The sequence below is a fragment of the Parasteatoda tepidariorum genome, chromosome 5 (genome assembly GCF_982258835.1).
Source record: "Parasteatoda tepidariorum strain Cologne lab strain chromosome 5, Ptep-v5.0, whole genome shotgun sequence".
Lineage (NCBI taxonomy): Eukaryota > Metazoa > Arthropoda > Arachnida > Araneae > Theridiidae > Parasteatoda > Parasteatoda tepidariorum.
This window is the reverse complement of record NC_141759.1, coordinates 110,529,086-110,552,560: the sequence shown is the minus strand read 5'-3', so window position 1 is coordinate 110,552,560 and position 23,475 is coordinate 110,529,086. Positions and strand designations below refer to the sequence as shown.

At 31.2% G+C, this 23,475-nt stretch overlaps 1 protein-coding gene across 1 annotated transcript in view; it reads right to left on the bottom strand.

Annotated features, from left to right (window-relative positions):
- Positions 1–23,475, bottom strand: part of LOC107453137 (projectin protein bent) — a 307,623-nt gene that overhangs the window by 31,874 nt on the left and 252,274 nt on the right. The window contains exons 107-124 of the mRNA XM_087164780.1: positions 22,989–23,161; positions 19,925–20,054; positions 17,844–18,146; positions 16,957–17,068; positions 16,302–16,474; positions 15,940–16,227; positions 13,594–13,759; positions 12,730–12,851; positions 11,384–11,422; positions 10,097–10,162; positions 9,927–10,020; positions 7,923–8,126; positions 5,436–5,577; positions 4,013–4,212; positions 2,730–2,882; positions 536–581; positions 357–437; positions 149–254 (exon numbers count right to left, since the gene is read on the bottom strand). Coding sequence (XP_087020906.1) covers positions 149–254; positions 357–437; positions 536–581; positions 2,730–2,882; positions 4,013–4,212; positions 5,436–5,577; positions 7,923–8,126; positions 9,927–10,020; positions 10,097–10,162; positions 11,384–11,422; positions 12,730–12,851; positions 13,594–13,759; positions 15,940–16,227; positions 16,302–16,474; positions 16,957–17,068; positions 17,844–18,146; positions 19,925–20,054; positions 22,989–23,161 — 2,598 coding nt within the window. The remainder of the gene's footprint in view (positions 1–148; positions 255–356; positions 438–535; positions 582–2,729; positions 2,883–4,012; positions 4,213–5,435; positions 5,578–7,922; positions 8,127–9,926; positions 10,021–10,096; positions 10,163–11,383; positions 11,423–12,729; positions 12,852–13,593; positions 13,760–15,939; positions 16,228–16,301; positions 16,475–16,956; positions 17,069–17,843; positions 18,147–19,924; positions 20,055–22,988; positions 23,162–23,475) is intronic.

Here is a 23,475-nt window from a genome sequence, read left to right as displayed (position 1 = left end):
CCCTCACATAAATAGGAACAAGCTGGCTAGTTAATTCTTGAATTAATTATTAGCATCTTAAGCATTTGAATAACAGGGGTCGACACTGAATATTACGAGTTACTTACTAGGGGAATTTATGCAGCATTATGAGGTAGAAATAACTTACCAAAATAGAAATCTTGTATCTTATATTTATCCTGGTGTAATTTTCGCAGTGAGCTGTAATTAGCGATATGACCAAAAGGTAGTAGACAGTTCTTCCAAGAATCAGCCTAAGAAAGGAAAAGAAGCAACTTACAGACTGCATTTTAAATGAAAAAAAAAAGAAAACTCATTCATAATTTCAGTTTTGTGAGTTCGGGAATAGTACTTACATATTTATCTCTAAGCTCGTCCCTGAATTTAACGTATCGTCTATTTGGAATGCGAATTTTAGTATCGTGACTGAGATCACCCTAAAGGAAAAAAAAAGAGAAAGCATTAGGAAAAAATCTACATTGGCATAGTTTCGTAAAAATATGTTTAAATTATTTTTTTTTCTTCGAGAATTTACCTTTAGCCAGGGGTGTTCCAGGCATTCGTGAGCTGTCATTCTTTTCCTGTTTCAGGAAAATAAAAAGATTAGGAAATATGCAAAATAACTTTAAAATTTAAAAAAAAAAAATGAGTGAAAGGTATAAAGAACAACTACATAATAAAAGTTTTGATCGCCATACTACGATCACTGGTTCCCCATGGATCAAATGCTTTTTCTTTTCTGGATGGGCTCTGTTAAACGTGACACCATTTCATATCATGCGTTGCAAAAACTGTCTCCATTGATTGTCGTCGAATTGGTTTTTAAATCCTGCCTTATGTACGTGCTTTAAGACGTCTTAGAATACTTTTCCTTCTTCAGCATACATATTTATATAGAAATCACCGTCAAGACTTATACGTTAATAATAAAAAGAACATAAAAGTACTTTAAGTATGTAAATACATTACAGTTCACTTGGCTGATAATTGCTGAAGAGATTTACTTAGATTAGAAGATAGTTCATCTAATTTACTATAAAAAAAATTACAATAAGAGCTTCAATAATAATCGGAAAAAAAGTTAGAATAGCTGCTAAAAGGAAACATTGCACTAAATTTGGAACACTAAAACAAACTCGAGAAAAACCCAATTTGTGCAGAAATAATGATATCAAAATCTCCGATTAGTTTGTTCAAAATCGCTCGTTGTATGTAACAAAGAGTCGAGAATAGAAGAAACCAACTCTTACGCTTTTTTCGGTACTATCATGAAGAAGCTTTAGTATCGAAGCACAAAAATACAAAAGAAACTACAAACAATTAAACTACAATCAAAGAAGTTTTTTCGCTTTCTGTGAACTAGCTTTTTGTCTAGATGGAAACATGTCGCCAAATCAGAAATTTAAAAAAAAAGTTATTTAAAAAAAATTATTTAAGTTTTTTGTTTGTTCCTAATAACTTTGATTTATTTATCTGAGCGGAAAAGCTTAGCGACAAATTATACTTGAAATCACTGGTTCGTGAGTTTGCCGAAAGAAAAGGGCATTTTAATTACTTTGGTTAGTTAGAATTTATTTATAATATGAGATATTAGTTTAGTTAGCATTACTACACTTTAATTTTTGTTATTTAGCCTTAAGTGCTAAATTGCTTATCTTGTTATCTGATGATTGAGTTTTTGAAAAAAATGTTTAAAAAAAAACGTTTTTTAAAGTTTTCTTGTCTTTCTGATATGGTCGCATGAGATTTACTTAAAAAAAACGGGGTGGAGGGGCGCAAAATTAAGGTTTTGCCCGGAGCGCCAAAATATCTAGGGCCGACCCTGCTTTAAAAGTATAAGAAGCAAAAACGCTGTGTCAAATAAGTGAGGAAATCAGCATAGAAAACAGTTTTTTTATTTCATAACCATCGTTGAACAGCCGACCTAATTTTTGGATTTACGACTACTAATGTTCAACTCCCTAGCCTTGTCATTTTGAACCCAATCCAGAAGACAAGGGAATTCTTGCATCAAGTATTTGGGAGAAATTTGCCTTCGAGGAGGACTTTTTGATTTAACTAACTCCCATTTGCTTTACATGGAGAGGAAGACCAAGAAAATCTCTCACGGTTAGCCTGACTGCAAGGGGACTCTAACCTATGATGTGCCTACCACAGAGGATATTTCACGTCAGCACTGTGATCGGTGCAAGTTGGATGTGGAATTCGTATTGACTAGGATTCGAACCCGATTCACTTGATTGGAAGGCGAACGCTCTATCCTCTGAGCCATCATGGCTCTCTGCATGCAATTAAAAAAAATTACTAAATATATATGGCATCTTTGTATGGTAAGCTAAATATTGCAAAAACGTTTTTAGCAATATTTAGCTTACCATACAAAGATGGCATGTATATAAAAATCTCAATTTGGAAATTTGTGTCACGTTGATTTTTCAATAGCACGGCAGTATTATCATTGTAATTTCTTTTGCATATCTGTTTTTTCACATTGAAGGTGCTTCACTATATAGTATCGAAATGGTTGCATGTTTTTATTTTCACGTTGTAGAGCACAAAATAGATTCTTTCAGAATTTGGATCGTAACTTAGCGGGGGCAAGTTAAGTCGAAAGACACCTGAAGTTATTAGGGTTGCATTTCTTTTGCAAAAGGTAAGATTCGGTTAGTTGAAAGAAAGGTTGTTTACTTATAGTTTATGTTAGGAAGTAAAAAGCTTATTTCACTTACTCTTTGCTGCGTAGAAGGAGTTTGCTGATGAAGTCTTTTCCTTCAGGTGAAATGTTGGTGAAAGCTTCCTCATCGAACTCCCAATCACAAGCGCGGACATTTCTCAGCGTTTCTACGTCACTGTCACCAGCAAAAGGGGACAAGCCGCTCAATCTGTACAAAACAAAACAGATTTGATCAAACATTCGCAACTATGAAATAACAGAACATTAACAATTGTTTCGTTACATATCAGTTTGATTCAGTGCTTCAACTTTGATGAGAAATCTTTTTTTTTATCACTTCTAAGGTAGTCGTCATTAAGAATAGTTGGGAAAATATTGCCAACGTTAATGCATATTTTTTAAAAATATTTTGCAAGAGAGGACTAAATATTGTTTTGCTTACATTAACCTTAGCAGCTTGCACGCGCTTAGAATAACATGGGCTACCAGGTTCTACACTTTAAGGTAAAAAGGGTAACTTGTAGGGAGAAGTCCCACTAATATTATTTCCATATAGTCGAACATAATGTTCCATCAGAACTTAGCATTGACTAGATGGCAACACTCGATTTTTTAAAGTTGAACATCACCAACTGAACTGATCTGATTTTATTCGCTTGGACGCTATTCTTTATCGCTTTCTACCACGATCAATTTTGGAAGAAAGTTTTTCACCTTTTTTTATTGATTCCTTAACTAGTTATTAAACGAAGTATTAAGTGTTTAACTTTAATTTTAGAATGTGGCGTAAGCACCAAATTAAATTTTATGAAAAATTAGAATAGTATTGAATATTTAAAAAAAAATATTTGTTAAAATGTAGAGCCACATTATTCAATAAGGACAAAGTTTCTGGCATTTTTGATAAATTTTTTAATAATTTGGTAAATAAAGTATATGTTTATAACTATTATTTGGTAAATAAAGTGTATATGTAAGTATATAGGAGTCAATAGGATGAAGAAAGATATAAAACATGCATGCAAAATTAATTTACGAGTTAGGAATAAATTTACGTGAGGTGTACGAAACCGTATAATTGGATTATAGATATTTTGTTCACTGGTTGAGAAATCTCAGAAAACATGGGGCTTCATTGATTAAAATCATACCTCAATATGTTCTCAAGGATGCCATGTTTCGGCTATTGCAATATAAAAACATTGCAATGAATTGCAGTTATCTTATTCTCTTAAAAATAAATATTGAGCTTTTATTCAAAATGATGTTCGTTCCAGTGAAGAGCTTAAATCAAAAACAGAAATTATTTTGAACTTTGTGAATGAGACAATTACTTACAGAACATATGCCAGGACACCGACAGCCCACATATCTGTGTAGAACCCAACTGGTTCCCTATCTACAATTTCTGGAGCAGCAAACTCAGCAGTTCCTGTGGAAATTTTGACCACTTCATTGGGATCCAACTTTGTGGCAAGTCCAAAATCAATCAATTTGATGGCATTGCTCGCTTTGGTCTGACACATGATGTTTTCAGGCTAATCAATGAAGAAACACATGTAGAATATAAGAAATTGTAATATATAATACATAGAGCACACATATAGAATATAAGAAATATATAAGAAACTATGTTGGTAGAATGATTTAAAATACCGATGATAATGATGTCATACCAAAAATATCGATAATCTTAAACATATACAAATTTTATTTACTTCGCTGCTGAGGAATCATTGGTTTTTTTTTCTTTGGAGTGATTGAATAAATAACATAAACGAAACTAATATTTTGAAATTTTTTTGAGAAGTCACAGACCTCTAAAAAGGTTTATTTTCAAGTTGCTGGAACTAATAGTATCAGGAAAGTTTTGAATCTTGTCTGACTCCAGTGGCATATTATATTTCTTGGTGAGTCATTTGGCATAAAATTTTTTAGAAATTAAAGTTTGAGTGATTTGATACGCACTTTAGAAAAAAATAAATTATGGATAAGCATAGTTCTTGTAAGAAATGGTTTAATTCTGACATTCGTGAACATTGTTGTTTTAACAAATGTTTCAGTTTCGGAAAAGTCTGCTAAGGTTTTTTCGGAAGAGAGCGACGAATGATTCATTTCCACTAATTCTGAAACGAAACACATTTGCAAATGGAACAAGATTTATGGTTGTCAAAGGCATTAAGAATAGCAGAATTAAAGAACTTTCTGAAGAAGTTGTTTCTGAAAATGTGACAGTCAAGTACAGGAATGCTTTACATCAGGTGAAGTTTATCTCGCTACCCTAGCAGCAAAATAACTTGGGCCCTCATTCGACCAAGAATCTTGGCTCGATAAGCGTACAAAGGGCCGATATTTTTCTGATACGGGCCCCATATAGAAATGTGTGATTCACCATATATTTTACTGCCCCTTTACAGCCAATATAGGTCCTATATAAAATTGTTAGATTCATCCTGTATTTTATACTCATTATTCAGCCAATATTAACCCTATATAGGCCGATATTGACACTGCATAGGATCAATATTAAAAAATCTACACATCCCAATATGGGTCCCTCGGTGCATGTCCACATAGGACCCATATTGAGCCAATTTTGAGCCCAACTGGGGACAAGGTAGAATTGTTGCAAGGGTTACATATTAAGTGGGTATTTAATTCACATATTTTCTGGATTTACCAGATCTGTCCTGGAAATTAGTAGTAACTTGGCAGTTTGGAACCTAAGGAAGCACTAATTGGATACTTAAAGAAGCGTTACCTTTATGTCCAGATGAATGATGTTTCTTTCATGCATGTGTTTCATGCCTTCACATATCTGCCGCATGTAATTGATTACTTCTGCCTCACTCATGAAGTAGTTGTCGTCTGTGATCTTTTCGAACAACTCGCCACCTGACATGCTGTCGAAGAAAGAAAATGTCAAACTTCAAACACTTTTTTGGAAATTAAAAGTTGGTTTTTAGTATTTTTTTGCGTTCCGGCAAATACATTACCAAAAATTACTCCCAAATAACCCGCGTAAAACATTAGTGAACAGTACGCAAAATTAAAAGCAGACCACTCAGAATAACTTTTGATCTAATGGTCGGATCTTCGCGTTTTAGGTTTCAAACTTCGTAGTTGAAGGGGGGTGATCTCAAATATGCCAAATACTTAGCGCAGGCGATATTTTAAGTTACGAAATCAGACAGAAAAACGAACCTTCTCTGAATAAACATACCTTTTATTCAACGAATTCGGATTTCTGACTCCCAAAATACATTTTACAACATTTTATAACCGTTGCTGAACAGCCGGCCCAATGTTTTGGGTTTACGGCTACTAATGTTCAACTCCGTAGCCCTGTAATTTTGATTTCAATCCAGAAGACAAGGAAACTCCTGGATCAAGTATTGGGAGAAATTTGCCTTCGTGGAGGATTTTCTGATGGAACTAACCTGCATTTGCGTTACATGAAGAGGAAGACCACGATAAGGCAAGGGGAATCTAACCCATTATCCATCTACCACTGAGGATATTTCACGTTAGTACTGTGAACGGGACCTGCCGGATGCGGAATTGGTACAGACCAGCCATCACTAGGATTCGAATTCGGATCACCTCATTGGATGGCGAACGCTTTATCCTCCCAAAATATATTTTATTTTATAACCGTCATTGAACAACCAACCCAATGTCTTGGGTTTACGACAACTAATGTTCAACTACGTAGCCTTGCAATTTTGAACCCAATCTAGAAGACAAGGAAACTCCTGGATCTCTACCCCCAGAGGTATTGATTTGTTATGGGAACATGGAGGACTTTGCGACTCGACAGATTTAACGTGCATCAGTCGCCATTTACAACATGGAGAGTCTACGGTCGTACCTTACCTCTTCATGTTAATTTTACTTTTTGCGTATTTCACCATATCTGAAGAAATTTTTAAGCAAACTGAAAAAATTTTTCATGATATTTTAAAAATCGTTGGTCCGAAAGTAATTCTATGCAAAAAATTTTTTTAGTAAACATGCATCATTTTTCATTATTTAATTTAATAAATAGTCGAAATAATTTTGAATTGAAAGATGTTCAATTCTTCTCATCATTTTAAAGTAAATAATTTTACAAGGCGAAATATAAAATTTGAGCGAAATCCGCCAAATAGTTCCTGAGAAATCAAATTTTTTAAAAGTCACACACTTAAAATTCGATTTCTCATGAACTATTCAACCGATTTTGGCGCACTGTACTTCTTATTTTATCACCATTATTAGAATAATTATTATATTTCGTCGCTGGTCAGAAAAACTAATGCAAATTATTTTTTTTGAATTCTTGCATTTTTTTCAAAAATATGAATTTACTTTTGAAATATTATTTGAGACTAATACTCAGTCTAAAGTGGTTTTGAAATAAGAATGATAGTGCAATAATTTCTCACACATACTATTTGTAAAAAAAAAGGATTAAATGTGTTTTCTTTGAATTCATGATATTATTTCATGATACTATATATATATATATATATATATATATATATATATATATATATATATATATATATATATATATATATATATATATATATATATATATATATATATATATTGTATATATATATATATATATTGTATATATATATATATATATATTGTATATATATATATATATTGTATATATATATATATATTGTATATATATATATATTGTATATATATATATATATATTGTATATATATATATACCAACCTGGTTTTTATTAAGCAAATTCTTTACATCTTAAGAACTGAGATTAATCACCATAAGAATTAAAATTTTTTTACATAAATTTAATATTATATTTATTTATTTATTTTAAAAAAACGATAATAATTAATAATACACTTTTTAATAATATTTTGGGTAAAACTTGCTACTAATTTATAAATAGTTTCTTAAAATATTAATACGCAAGAACATATATATAATTAAAAAATTCATTTCAACATTTTAAAAGTTATTTTATTACGTACTTAGAAAAGCCTTTAATAGGTATCCATTAGAGTTGTCTCAGAATGCTTTAATACTATTTTACCCATTCAGTGAAATTATTATGAATTCTATTCAATAACATTTAGACAAATTTCCTTTATTTCATGGGTCAAGATTGACAAGTGGTCAGGTTCAGGCATTTAATTATATAGGGTAAATTCGGTTTCCTATAATAAAGGTCTACTTAGACGAGTGGTCAAATTCAGAGGTATAACTAAAATTGAAACTTACAATTCATAGATGAGGACCATCTCATCGTCATCTTCGAACGCATCATGGAGGTGGACGAGTTTCGGGTGATGAAGATGATTCATGACGTCAATTTCTTTTTTGATGAGTGATTTTTCGAGAGGGTGGTTGACTGGAATGAACTTGGCGGCAAATATGTTGCCTGTTTTCCTCTCTCGGCACCTGTGCACCACACCAAATGCACCCCTATTCGGAAGAGAGAAAAAGATATATTGTGCTGCAATTCTTTTTTACAAACATATATTCAATCAAACACATATCCTATCTTATCTTATTTTATTTTATTTCATTTTATAACCGTCGTTGAACAGCCGACCCAATTTTGAGTTGACGACTACCAATGTTCAAACTCTGTAGCCTTGTAATTTTGAACCCAATCAAGAAGACAAGGGAGATCCTGAATCAGTACCCCCAGAGGTATTGCTTTGTTCTGGGAACGGGGAGGACTTTGTGACGCGACAGATTTAACGTGCATCAGTCCCTATTTACTACATGGGGAATTTTCGGCCGACGGGGATCGAACACGGGTCCGCTTGGACATGGACCCAGTGCCCTGCCAACCAGGCTATCTTGGCCCTATCTTATCTTATTGAATATTTTAAATATTTTTCTCACACATTTTAAAATTACTGATTACTATATAAGGGTATGGATAATTAAAATTTTTGCAATTGGCAAACCTTAATCAGCTGTCTATTTCAGTTTTTTTTTCTATAATGATCTTGTATGAAATGTATTAACATGGAATAGACTGTCGTCATAGAATTAGAAAATATTAAATGAATTGCACGCCTGAGTCAACGTGAATCGAAACTAACAAATAATATTTTACCAAAATAACTACTTTAGAACTTTACTGAAAGAAAAGTATTACTTAAGCTCCTCTCGCCGTTATGCGTATTAAGTATCGAGCCTACTACTACATGCTCCCCGGTCTATGATTTCGGATATGACTTCCTTTAAATTTTCCTCTTTCAAAATTCTCCTTCATTTGTCTCTAACAAATAATTCTTAGTCTTCCTTTCTTTTTCTCTTGCCATCAGGGTCCCAAAAAAGAGAAATACGCATTTAATTTCCTCTTGGGCAATCTCAGTACGTGCTTCACCCATTTTCACTTTTCTCTTATTGATTTTCTGTTATATTGTTGTCAGTTTTTTTTTTCTAATATTGTTTCATTTCTAATAGGCCAAAAGTTTTTGAATATCTGTTTTCTAAAGCACCATGCTTCAAAGCCATAAAATAAAATTGCTAAGACTATTGCCTTATAGATATTTATATTTGTTCTGTATTGAAAGCTTGTTAACTTTCAGAAATTATTGAGGCTTCTAAATCATGTTCTGGCACACGAATGACCCTGTTCTTAATATCCCTAACAAATATTTTACCTTGGCCCCAGTAGGTTTAAAAATTGGCTCAATTTGGGTCTTATAAGAACATGTACCGAGGGACCCATATTAGTATGTTAAGATTTTTTAAATATTGGTCCTAGAATGGCCTATATAGGGCCTACATTGGCCAATATCGAACCTATATTGGCTAAAGTATGGATATAAAATATTGGGTGAATCTGACAATTCTATATAGGACCGATATTGGAAAAATAAAGGCCCTTTAAACCCTTACGGAGCCAAGATTTACGAATATTGGCCCAAGTTATTTTGCTGCTAGGTATCTGCCTCTAAAACTGCTATCAACGGCAAAACTGAGATTGTCAAAACATTATCAAAATTCTTACTGATGCAAAGGTACGACAGTATTTAAGTAATAGGTACTTTACGAAACAACTGGCAGTTTTGTCTAATATAGGAAAATAGTACAAATGATTATGTAATTATAGTGCATAGGAGAGCTGGAATTATTCTAATAAAATTATGCATTATAAGTAAAAATTAATGTAAAGAAAGACAACTTATTACGTTGTTTAATCATCAAAGAGTTAAAACGAGTGGATTTATATTAAATAAAGTAAAAAAGCAGTTTACTTACGTTCCAATTTCTTCCAGAATGTCATATTTATCATACACACTGGAAGTTTTAATGTCTACAGGCTGCGGCATGTATTTGTCGAAGACATCAAACACTGTAAAATGAATGAAAGTCAATACACAGGACTCAATTGTTTATTTTTATGTAGTAAACAAATTTAGAGTATTTACCGAATTGGTCGTAATTTCTAATTTTTCCTTCCGATTTTCCACGAATTCTTCGTCCTTGGGCATCCACTGTAAAAGAATGACCAAAAAATAACATTTACAACTTGCTTATAAAGAAAAATATACATGAATGAGGTAGCATTGAAATAATTTAAATTTGAAATATAGCATTTTGAAGAAAAACAGGTTCCATCTAGTTCCCCAATGTAAGCGTTTTTCTAGAGTAAGAATATTCCTTTAAAACAGTGTGAATTTTTTATTTTTATTCTTTTTTTAAGTGCTTAAAAATGAAGTACTGAAAAGTTTATGTAAAAATATTTTTTGTGCTTTATTCATAATTTTTTTCTTTGGGCTGTTTCACACGAAGTATACCTCTTAGATAATGAAAATCACAATTTTAGAATCTTACGAATAAAACTATTCTTTACGATTTTAATTTGTTGAAACAGAGCTTTAAAGTTACATTTACTCAAAGAAGCCTGAAATGAAGCTTTACTATTTCAGACAGAAATGAAATACTGCTTTTTTTGTAATTTTAGGTGCGGGGTAAAACGGGTATACTTTGTAATATAAAATGAATATTTGCAACAATGTCTGTAACTAAGACAAAGACCACACTTATTTATAGGAGATGGCAATTACAAAAGATCTGATACTGCTCTAAATACAATAGAAACGGTAATACTTTAAGAAACTATCTAACATAAAATAACGTGAAAAAAAGAAATACTTCAGAGCTGTATGACCATTTGTTGGCGATAAACCATTAAGTATTTAGAATAAATCATCATACTTGATGTATAAAAAAATAATTCAAAATGGAATGAATGTGCCAGTCTTAGAACGATATGTATCTAATTTTTTTTCAGCAGAGTTCTACGGTTTTTAAAACTCTGACTATTACTAATAATAAAAGATGTAATATCATTCATTAAAAAAATATAGGGAGCAAAAATTATATTTTGATACTTGTGATGTAAGAAAAAATTAGGATATAATTTTAAATTATAATTTAAAAAAATATCTGAAGATAATTGATTTTCAGTTGTTATTTTATTCAAAAGGTTATTTAAAATAGTTATTTTATGTATTGCACTGTCTTTCCCTCATCTTTCAGATGCTTTATACTTAAAACATGGAAGAGAACTAAATTCAATCGGTAAAATTCATTAAAAAAAATCCAGCTGATGAACTAAACCAATCGGCCGCATTTATAGTTTGTTTAAACCTAAATAGTACTTAATTATAAAGAGAATGATTATAAAAAGTAGGAATGTAAACTTTACTTACACATTATATGCTTTCTTCTTGCATGATCTTTTTCTTTCTCTGAAAAAGATGTGATATTTTTATTGTTTTTAAAGAAAAACTATCTTTTAATTAGTTAAAAAAATTTCTTTTTACTTAACAGAAGAAGCTCAAATAATGTTTTACCCTTATTGAGTTAGCTGTGCTGCAAAAATTTTGAATTGAACTTTCTCAATTTTCTTGATACATTTTAAAATGCTACATCTCGATAATTATAAACCTCAATGAAATATAAAATATACGTTTTTCTTTAGGTTGTTTTCATTGCTTTTGCTGAAAAAGTTTTTGACATTTGTTTGTATTTTCTAGATTGGGAACACAACAAATTCAAGAAGAAAAAATGTGCTTTAAAAAGTTTAAAATATGCCACGCGTACACCTAAAGTTATTGATTAGTTTACAATGAAAAAAAGATCAAATTTGAATGCGAGAGAAACTCCTTCTTTTGGAAAATAAAAAAGCTGTTAACAAAAGTTTTTTTTGTTAACAAAAACGGCTGTATCGGAAATTAGCAAAATGAATGGCCATTTTTTGCAGCTTATGTGAACGTTTAGAAAATGTCAGTTTAGTTAGTGAATGATTTCGTAAATATTGATATTAACTAATTAGATGGAGAGTTAATCGGCAGGGGTAATTGTGAGCCCAACTCAAAAATCCTGAAAATTTCTCGAGTAAAATCATTAATGACGCATTTCATAAAATAAATGTCTTCATAAATTTAAATCATTGATACTTTCAAAACATGAAATTCTAAATGAATTACATGCGGCATAATTTAAATAAATAATTGTGTATAAGTATACCTCTAATCACATTTATTATTCTACCAGAAAAAATATTTACAAATGAAAGAGACGCCGAGTATAAATTCCCGTTCTAATATTTTTAAATAAAATAAACTCGAATTTGTATACATAAATGTGATCGATAATTTCTTGAAACTTCTGGACCTTGGATTTTGGGAAATTTTCGGATCGCGAGTAGCGAAAAATCCGGATTTTTCCGGAACCACAATCATATCTAAGAATCATTAGCGAACCTACCACTAATGATCATTGGATCATTATCATTATCATGATCATTGGATCATTATCCTTCTACAGAATCATTAGCGAACATTGAAATGATCATTCGAATCATTAATGAACTAATCAATCAGTAGAATCATTAGTGAGCCTTGGCATTCGCCGTGTTACACATTCCTTTAATTTTTATTTGTTACATGTCATTACTTGTTGTCTATTTTAACTATTGGAACTGTGATTTGACCTTCGAATATCTTTTAACGGTCAGTATTATATAAAAAGAGTATTTTTGTTTATAACTTACGTTTAGTTGTGACCAGTTGAGTGGGTTCACTGGGGTCACTTCTTCCATAAACATTTTCAGCATATATTCGGAATACGTAGTCCTTACCCGGATTCAAACCCTGGACGGTATGATAGGTGAACCTACAAATAATGAAGACTTCATGCTATAGTGTGAGAAGGATTTCAAAATATTTTTTTTAAAAAATCAACTCTCTAAATGTTTATTTTTAAATAATTATGTCATTATGATTTTAAATTTTTGAAATTTACATATTTGTTTCGGCAAAAAGAGAAAAGTAATGCTATTAAAACTATAAAGATTGAAACTTAGTATGTAACCTATATTGCTCAAAAGTAGTCAAAATGTGAAAGAAGATTGTGAAAGAATAATGTGTAAAGAAATTTGTTTCAAATAAATTTTTTATTTACAGTTATATAAGACGTTATTAGTAAATATTAACAATAAAAAAAATAATATGTTGTACAAAAAGTCACAAGAATTTAAGAAATTGTATACATCATTGTTTTTCCAATCGAGATTAAAAATTAGTCAAAATGACTTCCTTCGGCAATCTAGTGTTAAGAAACAAAGCATAATAAAAATTTATCTTTCAAAGCTGATAAAAAAATTTTAAATGCCAAAATGTAAAGTAATTTTTAAGACCACTAAATAATATGGCTTCTTCACTGAGAAAACTTCCATTCCAGATCTTTGGAATTGTGTGATAAATTGTATTTCGAGAAATTATTGTGATTTATTTTATAATGGATAAGCCAATGCAAGATAATCCACAATGAGAATCCTAGAAAGCATTTTGCCACCAACCAAAAAAAAATATTTAATTTAAAGATAACGTAATATATCTTTTGAGTGTGTTATTACCTCGTGTTTCCACATCGAATCCAGCTGGTCATGGGGCATTCTTGTTTTTCAATGAGGTAACTGCTCACGTGACTTCCGCCATCCCACAAAGGAGCCTTCCAAGAGAGGGTCACGAAGTCGTCGCATATGCTCTCCACAACCGGGAATCGTGGAGGATCCGGTTTATCTGCAATAAAACAAACATCGATTACTTCTGTCCATTTAATCAGGGTGTAAATACTGTCTGGCTATCGCGAGAACTCTTCCAAATTGGCGTGCTGGCGGTTACTATGGCTACCGGGATAATTTCGAATGGGTATGTTTATTGCTTTGCTGCAATTAAAGAAAATCGTGAAATTTCTTTAATTTTCTTCCCGATAATTTTTTTTACTCTTTCTATAACCCTGGAGAAATTCTCGTAAATGATGGACAGTAAATTCTTTTCAAAATCGAAACTAACTTTTTATCGAAATAATTATCTATAGTGTTTTTTCCCTCTATTTTATTCACATTGTAACGTTTGCTCGATTTAGAGTAGATAGTCAGGTGGGATGTTTGAAAATCATGTTATTTCAGTTTTACTTTTAATACATATTCACTATCGTGTGTTAAAAGCCGTTGTTCTTACTCGCCATCTTAGACTTTAGATGATTTTTTTTAAAACCTTTTCTCGAGAATTTCTCTTTTTTTGTTGTTTGGAGATTTTTGTTAATTGAATGCCATTTGACAGCATAGTACATTTCGAATAGATTGAGAATTTAAAGCCGTTTCTTTATTAATTTGAGGGAACAGCGTTTGATAGCTTTTCAAACTTTTGGAATTTTTTCTTCTCATAATTCAAGCCATAAAATTATGCAACTAGTCATTTTGGATAAATAGTTTAATACCGTACAGTTGTATGGTTTTAGAAATTTTTAGAAATTTCAAAACTTAGTTTTATTAATATTTAAATTGATAAGAACTGATTTGGATAACGCTAAAAAATTATCTTAACGTAAATTATGCAAAAACAAAGATATTTTTCAAACAAAGATATATAAGACTCAAAAATCAGCCAATAGTATGTAGAAATGCTGGCCGCAAAACTGCTTTGTTATCAGATTGTTTTGTTAGAAAAAAACAGTTTCAATTTTCAGGGGTCTGCTTAGAAGAAATTTGGGTCCGTTAACGGACCCTTCACAAAATATCTTTTCATAAAAACGGACCCTACAGAAAATATTTTAACTTAAAAACGGACCCTTCACAAAATGATTTTTCTTTAAATCGGACCCTTCACAAATATGTTTATCTTCATTATTATTTTGTTAATCGAATAAACCCTTTCCAGGGCAGAAAACAAGAAAGATGGATGTAAACGAATTAAGTTTTGTCTCCGTCAGACGATTCTTCCATTATTCGTCCGAAATTAATATTCTGCGTTCAGAATTATAGGCTAAATACCAAATATTTGTATGTCGCATCCCTAATTTAAAAGCAGCAATTGTTTATTTTTTAAAATTTAATTTTTTTAATTATAATTTTACAGTGTTGAGCATAATCTTGTATGTGTTTACAATTTAAAAACTCCTTGAAAAAGTTTTTTTTTTGCAATAACGGACCCTATTTGCACAAATTCATAAAAGCGGACCCTGGTTGATAGAATGTGAGTAATTCTTTCACAATTTCACGAAAAACAGACCTTTCACAAAATGTCTGGACAGACTCCTGATTTTAGAATAACCCTCTTAACATGTCCACTAGTCTGGTTAAGTGACGACTTTGTGTTTTAAATTATTAAAAGATACTCTGCGAAGTAGAGTGTTAGAGTGTATTTAAATATAAATACATATGTTACCGTGAATCAAGGGAATATCGACTTTCACCGGTGAATGTCAAGAATCACAAAGTCGCTTTGGTGAATGTCCGAACTATTTGTTACATCCAATTTGATATTCAGTTATAAGTTGGTATAACTATATTTATTCGATGTTTTAACATCTGCTTAGGAGAGATTAGGAGAAACGTCAATGATCAGAATTCCGGTTAAATGCATACGGGGCTTTTGACTTTATGAAAACATCTATGTAGTGCATACCGGGCAGTGGCACTTAACTAGACGTAGTATATATTTCTGACATCTACCAAAGCTACTCTTCTATTGTCTTCATTCATCGATTAAAATCAACAACAACGCATTTCGGTCATACACACAGTAACATATACACTGAAAATATAAAGAGCACCAAAAACACAGGTTGTATGCTAAAGTGGCACGATTTTGAGACCAGACCAATAGGCAGCCATTCATATAAAGCAGGGTGGTCATTTAGTCAAACAATCACCGGTCATTTAGTCAACAGCAACAGAGTTTGTGTCTCAACAACTTACCATTAATTTGAACTTTAATAATAGCCGAGTCGATTCCCATTTCGTTTTCGGCTACTATTCTGTAAGGTCCGTTGTCGTATTTGTTGACGTCTCTGATGGTCAAGAGGGCGTGTCTCTCACCCACAGTCACATCGTAACGGTGACCACTCTCGATTTCGTCACCATCCTTTGACCACTTGATCTTCGGTTTTGGAAATCCGGTAAATGGAATTTTCAGAGTAACGTTCTCGCCTTTTTCGAAGCAGGCCAGTTCTCGGAATCTTGGGGGAACGTAGATGTGAGGAGCAGCTGCAAAAAATAAATCCTGTGAGCTTTGATAGCAAAAACAGTAATTTAAACATACAACCGGGGATAACTCTTACTCTTGATGAGAAGCTCGGCTCTTGATGTCCGCGAACCCCCTTTGTTGGTAGCTCTGCAAGCATATTCATCAGCATCTTCTCCGTAAGCCTCACTGACAACCAGTGAGTACGAATCACCGTCCTTCAGCATAGTGTATTTACCTCCGTCCATCAGTTCACGCGTTCCTTTGTACCTGAAATAAAACATGTCGAAAAAATGTATTTCCGAACTGTTCAAAGTCACGTTAAGTTTTAAACTTCATGGTGAACCTGATGTTTCCTTGTTTGTATGCGATTAGAGAAACTAGAAAACTATTAAAAGATAAAGACATTTCTTAAAACTCTTTTCTCTTCTTTTTTAAAATTTGTATATGACCCTACAGTTTTAACTGTATTAAAATTTGAAGGTGAATCCTTATTATGAAGGGTTAGTTAAATTAGGTGCAATATCATTGATAATTTTATTAACCTTGTTAAGATTCATGTAATGCAAGTAAGACATTGTCGAAAACTTGATTTAACTTTTAAGATTTGTATATGATGCATGCTCTTAGTATTGTTCTCTGTAACTTCGTTAAAAAAAAACCGTTTTAATATTTAGAAAGCACAAGAACTAAATTTTTTTCAAAAGAATATGATAACAGTGTGATAAATATGGTTTAGTAAATATGCTTACCATGTAATAGTTGGTTTTGGATTGCCAGATACTTTGCATGTAAACTGGGCACTCTTATTTTCAACGGCCATCACATTTCGGAGTGGAATCACAAACTCTGGTGGCACTGGAGCTACAATGAAAAGAATTATTGATATCATTTAAAATAAAATGCAAATTTATGTTACTTTATAATCAGTGTTAACTTTGGGGAAGACCATTTTAAAGAATTGAAAAAAATCAATTATACAGGGGTGAAAGTATCAGTTAGCAAAAAAAGCTGAATTCTACATAAACGCAATCAAACATTATGAAATTAATAAATGTATGGAGCTTAAAAAGCTTTGAAAAAAGCTGAATTCAGAGTAAAAGCTGAAAACTTTCTTGCCTGATTATAAAATGCATAAGGTATTGCCATAATATTCAGTCCGGATATCCTAAAATTAACCAAAGACTGACTTAAAAACGAAAGGAGATAGAAATATTCAATCAATCACATTCTTCTTCAAGCATCAATTAACTTATTCTCACTGACTTTTAAAATGAGTTTTGTTTCTAAGTTTGCAGTCACTAAGTGGAGCAATTTAAGATAAGAATTAACTTAGTTATTAAAAATTAATGTTTTGTTTAGAATGCACAGCAAATATTTTTTCTACCATGTAGAATTCTAACAAAATTATCAAACAGCAGCGGTCACCATAGCAATGCATGCGCACTATTTACTATTACTCTTGGACACAGTTGAAAAGTGTGGTGACGCCATCAAACTCAAAACAAGACTTTACCAATGGGTAAAAATCTGTTCTCGGTGAGGAAAATCGAGACATTTTTATCAAAAAACCCCTCAGTTGTTTAGCAAATAATGAATTTTATAAAACTTTCCTCTAAAGTAAGCTCGTAAGCCATACCATTTGGATCTGTGATCTTGACTGATGTTGAGTTGAGAGAGGGTGGACTCATTCCTGCTTCGTTCACAGCGAACACCCTGAATTCGTATTGCCTGTCCTCTATGAGATTGGCGATGTTCACTTGGGTGGTAATGGAGAGGTTGGGTCCAACTCTCTGCCATGCCAGGGTACCAACCTCCCTCTTCTCGACCCAGTATCCTTGGATTCTGCTGCCACCATCACTCTCTGGTTTCTCCCACGAAAGATTCACAAAATCACCCCCAACTTCGGTCACAACTGGAATTCCAGGCGCACTAGGTTTGTCTGAAGAGAAAATAACCAGATTTACACCTGCTGCCACCAATAATATTTAAATATATAGAAAGTTAGTTGAATATCACATTTAATTTCATAATAAATCCATCTAATAATTAATTCAATATATATATATATATATATATATATATATATATATATATATATATATATATATATATATATATAGTATATATATATATATATATATATATATATATATATATTATATATATATATATATATATATATATATATATATATATATATATATATATATATTATATATATATATATATATATATTATATATATATATATATATATATATATATATATATATATATATATATATATATATATATATATATATATATATATATATATATATATATATATATATATATATATATATATATATATATATATATATATATATATATATATATATATATATATATATATATATATATATATATATATATATATATATATATATATATATATATATATATATATATATATATATATATATATATATATATATATATATATATATATATATATATATATATATATATATATATATATATATATATATATATATATATATATATATATCAAAATGTTGAGACATGAAAAAAATTACAGAATAATGAAAAAAAAAGAAAAAAAAATATTTAAAAAAATAATTAAAAAAAACCGGGAGAAAAAAAAGATAATCTCTTCATCAGCTCGCACGATTATATCCACAAAAAGGAATGCTTACTAATATTGTATCAATATAGCCAAAGCAAAATATATCAATACTATAGCGTGAAGAGCACTCAAAAAGTTTTGGTACAAAATAGATTAAAACACATTAAGTGATAAATATCACGTAAAAAAACAGAAAATAAAACGTAAAGAAAAAAACAGAACAAAATATAAAACGAAATCTATAAAGCGAATTCAAATAAACTTACATGGACCAGAAAATTTTCAAGAATGATTTAAAATATTTTCGCAATAAGATCGTCAGTTTCCAAAATATGAAAACAGAAGAGCAAATTGAGGTAAAAGCGTAAATAGAGGGCTTTTGTTTTATAGCGCGTTCTTACTGCAGTACTGAAGAGCGTTTGATTTGTTAGTTACCAAGGATTGGTCCGAAAAGGGATGAATAAAGCTTATTGATTTTTCTTAATTTTCTTCGTTTTTCTCTTTTTGTTTATTCATTGAATTATAGCCTACCCCGGATGTAGATTGCACACACATCTTATTCAATTAGAGCAAATTAAACAAAATTTTGAAGCTAAATAAAACATAACTAGTATAATATAATATAAAAACACAACAATGGGATTTTCATTACATAAATTTTAAAAATCTTTTACAGTATGGTCTATCCCAAAATCACCACCCACATTTCTCTCCCTCGACTGAAGTCGTAATCTACGAAAAACTAGAACCACTAATGTCATCTATTAGGAAATTTTAAATAAGTATTACTAAAATAGAAAAGAACTCAGCTCGGGTTTCACAAAATAAAAACGTTAATTTTTCTCCTGCCCGAGGTTAGTTCGGCCATCACAAATACTGTAGACAAATACTGTAGTTGCCCGAACAGGATTCGGGCGACACTGACAGGGAGTCAAGGGTTTTTAAAAAACAAAAATCGAAAATAAGCACCTTCAAGCACTTCTTAAAAAAGCTACGCACCATGTGCAATGTACTTAACAATACCATTTCACATAAAAAGAATGAAAAAAAAATTCACCCTCACAAATAAGAAAGAAAATGAAGACTTACCGTAAGGCAATTTAGCAATGATTGGATTGGTACCTTCCAACGGTTGACTTTGACCGTTCTCATTTACGGCCATCACTCTGAACAAATATTCACCCCCTTCTGTCAATCCCTGAGCTGTAAACACCAATTCCTATGCGAAAATTAATTTAAAAACATTAGAAATTAGAAAACAAATAATCAACAAATAATCATTAAAGTGTATCTACCACTGAAAAAATACAATTCCAATTCACTAGTATATATAACACGTGTTAACTCTATTGTATGAGGAGATCCCTTTTCCATAGATGAAGGACTTTGACCAAGACTAATACTATCACCACAATAATAAAAATTACTTTTTCAAAAATGTATTTATTTTCCTGGATTGCTTGCTTAGAATACTTGATCAAATTTCTTTTATGAATGAATACGTTCTCAAATTTTATTTCTTATGTATTTTTAGGAAATGCAACTATTTATATAATTAAATGAGTTTTATTGCAAAATATTATTTTTTCTAAAAAAATATTTAGCTTTAAAGCTTGTTTGCTTAGAATAGATGATAAAGTTTGTTATTTTATGAATAAAAACGTTCTTTAAACTTAAAACTTGAGATAAAACTAATTATTTGTATCAAAAATTATAAACCAAAGAGGTAAACGCATTTAATTTCCCCCTTAAAAAAATTTATGCTCAAAAGCCTGTTTGCTTAAAATGCGTGGAAGTTTTCTTTTTTCTAATTGCTAAATATATTTTTAAATCTTATTCGTACACTATATTTATCTGAAAGAGATGCAATCATGTATGCACCCTTTTGAGTTGAAGTTCATTACCCAATAAAACATGCATTTGTTTATAAAATTGCAAATAATAAATCGAATGTATTTTTTTTTCAGTTTAAAATAGGGACTAAGTTTAACTCAATAAAATAGGGTTTGATCAAGACATCCGAAGTAAAAAAAAAATCAAGTGGTATATGGCCTTCGCTACTATATAGCAGAACTTTTAGACACTTTACAACGATGCACTTTATTTTGATATTCGTAGAGTGCACTTTAAACGTCAAACTAAATTCTTCGAATCTAAATAACTTTCTGGGATGCACTGTTGAATAAAATGCCACCGGTGTGTTCCAAGCAATAGATCAAACCTCTTAAACAATGCATTCAAAGAATATATTTTTAAATCATGTATGGTTGACTGAAAAAAAAAAGAGTTCAAATGCTCACTACAACAACAACAAAAGGAAGAAAAAGAAGAAAACAAACTTTGTTAGATATCCAAAGTGTAGATACCGAACAGCTACAAAAATTAAGCATAACATAAAAACGGAGCTAAAATTATTACAGTCTATAGCTCCGTTTTTTCCGGAAAAGCCACAATCACTATAAGAGAATCGAGATGGCTCAGGGGATAGAGCGTTTGAATTCATATGAGGTGAACAGGGTTCGAATCCCAGCGATTGACGGGATAATGCCTATTTACCAACAAAAAAATAAAAAATTTCCAGTTTTTTCCGGACAAATTTAGTTGCGCATTCCGCATCCGGCTTGCACCGACCACGGTGCCGATGTAAAACATCCTCACTGGAAGACGGATCATTGGTTAGATCCCCCTAGCCGTGAAAAATTCTCGTGGTCTTTCTCTCCGTGTAACGCAAATGCGATATAGTTTCATCAAAAAGTCCTCCACGAAGGCAAATTTCTGTCCATACTTGATTCAAGAGTTCCCTTGTCTTCTGGATTGGGTTCAAAATAACCAGGCTACGTAGTTGAACATTAGACGTCGTAAACCCAAAATTGGATCTGAAGTTCAACGACGGTTATAAAATCACTATAAGAATCCTTTTGATTTCCATTTTGTAACAAATTATGTTTGAATATATTATGAAAATATATGAGCAGTCAAAAATTCTTCAAACCTTTATAGTCATTGGATTACCATGAGATAAAAACCATATCAATATGCAAGAAAATGTACTGAACCAGATAATACATTTCAAATCAAGCAAAGATAAATAAATTGTCGACTGGATTCGATAAAAGTTCCTAAAGTGTAATTTTCATGAACTTTTTCATTAATTTCGATTTATTAATTGATTTTAATTGATTTCTTTAATTTAACGTTTTAGAGAATAAATTAATGTGACGTAATTTGAAATAATTTGCAATAATTAGTGTAAATTAGCTTAATAATTGCTCAATGCTCCTGGAAGCGTTGACCACTAAACACTAAGAGTGAGTCACTTAGTACCGTCATCCACTGAGGTGTACAAAATTTAAAATTTTTTAAAAAATAAAACATAATTTAAGGTAGATAAGACTTTTCTTATCTATCTCTGTGATTTTGACGATAGGTAAGTCTAACCAAGTCAACATTTTTGATGGTTTGCCATAGATGGACCAAAACATGATCTTTATGGTAACCATCAATAATTCCATCATGAATCATTATATTATTTGATAGTAACCAACATAAGTAACCATCACCCCAATGTAGGAATTCGGACTGATTTATGATGGTCCATCATTAGAATAGCTACTTATTGTGATGGTTATCTCATTTTAAACCATCACGAATTTCCATCGAATATCATAGAAATCAAATGTTGGAACGATCATGAACAACCATCATCCCAATGTGGGAATTGGGACTGATTTATGATGGTTCAACATTTAAAAAAAAAAACAATTGTTTTGATGACAACCAACATGAATTCCCAATCAACCATCATAGAAATGTATAGTTGATGGAGCCATTGCGGAATGAGAGTCAAATTTCTTTTGATGGTTAACCATCACAGTATTAAAGTAACATTTTCCATCATGGAGTGATAAAAGTTTGTTGGCAAATCAAAAACCATGAACATGTAATGGAAAATGTTGGATGATGGTGACCATCAAGTGATGTTGGACCACCATGAATGGCACTGAAACCAAAATAAACAGTCAAAAATTTTTGATGGGACCATCAAAATTTTGGACTTGAGTAAGATAAGACCTTTTCCAAAAAAAAATCTTAAATTTTTTTTCAGAAGTGTCACTTAAAATATTGTCAAATGTTGTGCAAAGTCATAACATACCCTGCAGTAGCTGGAAGCCACAACCCACTGACTGTGACTCGTTTCCTTCCTTTCCACGATGTAGTTCGTGATTTTACTTCCACCATCGTATGCAGGTGGTCTCCAGCTAATGGTTGCTGTGTGCTGTGTAATGTCCGACACCTCTAGTGGTCCCTGTGGTGGTCCCGGCAATCCTAAAATATTTTTAAAGCAATATTTATCTGCCTCATATTAAATAAATATTTCGATATGCTGTTCTTCAAAAGGTTATAGAGCAGTTTTAAAAATGTACAACAGCTACGTGACTTTAGTTACGAGTTGTTATAACAAATTATTCTGTTATAAAAATCAATTCGAATAAAGATAACTTGAAATCGAAATTTCACTTATTGTACAGGATGTTCTATATGAACTAATATATGTACTTATTTAGATGCTTGCCAAATACTGAGTGAAATAAGTAATAATTAAAATGTAATGAATTACCTCTGAAGAGGACGGGTTTCAA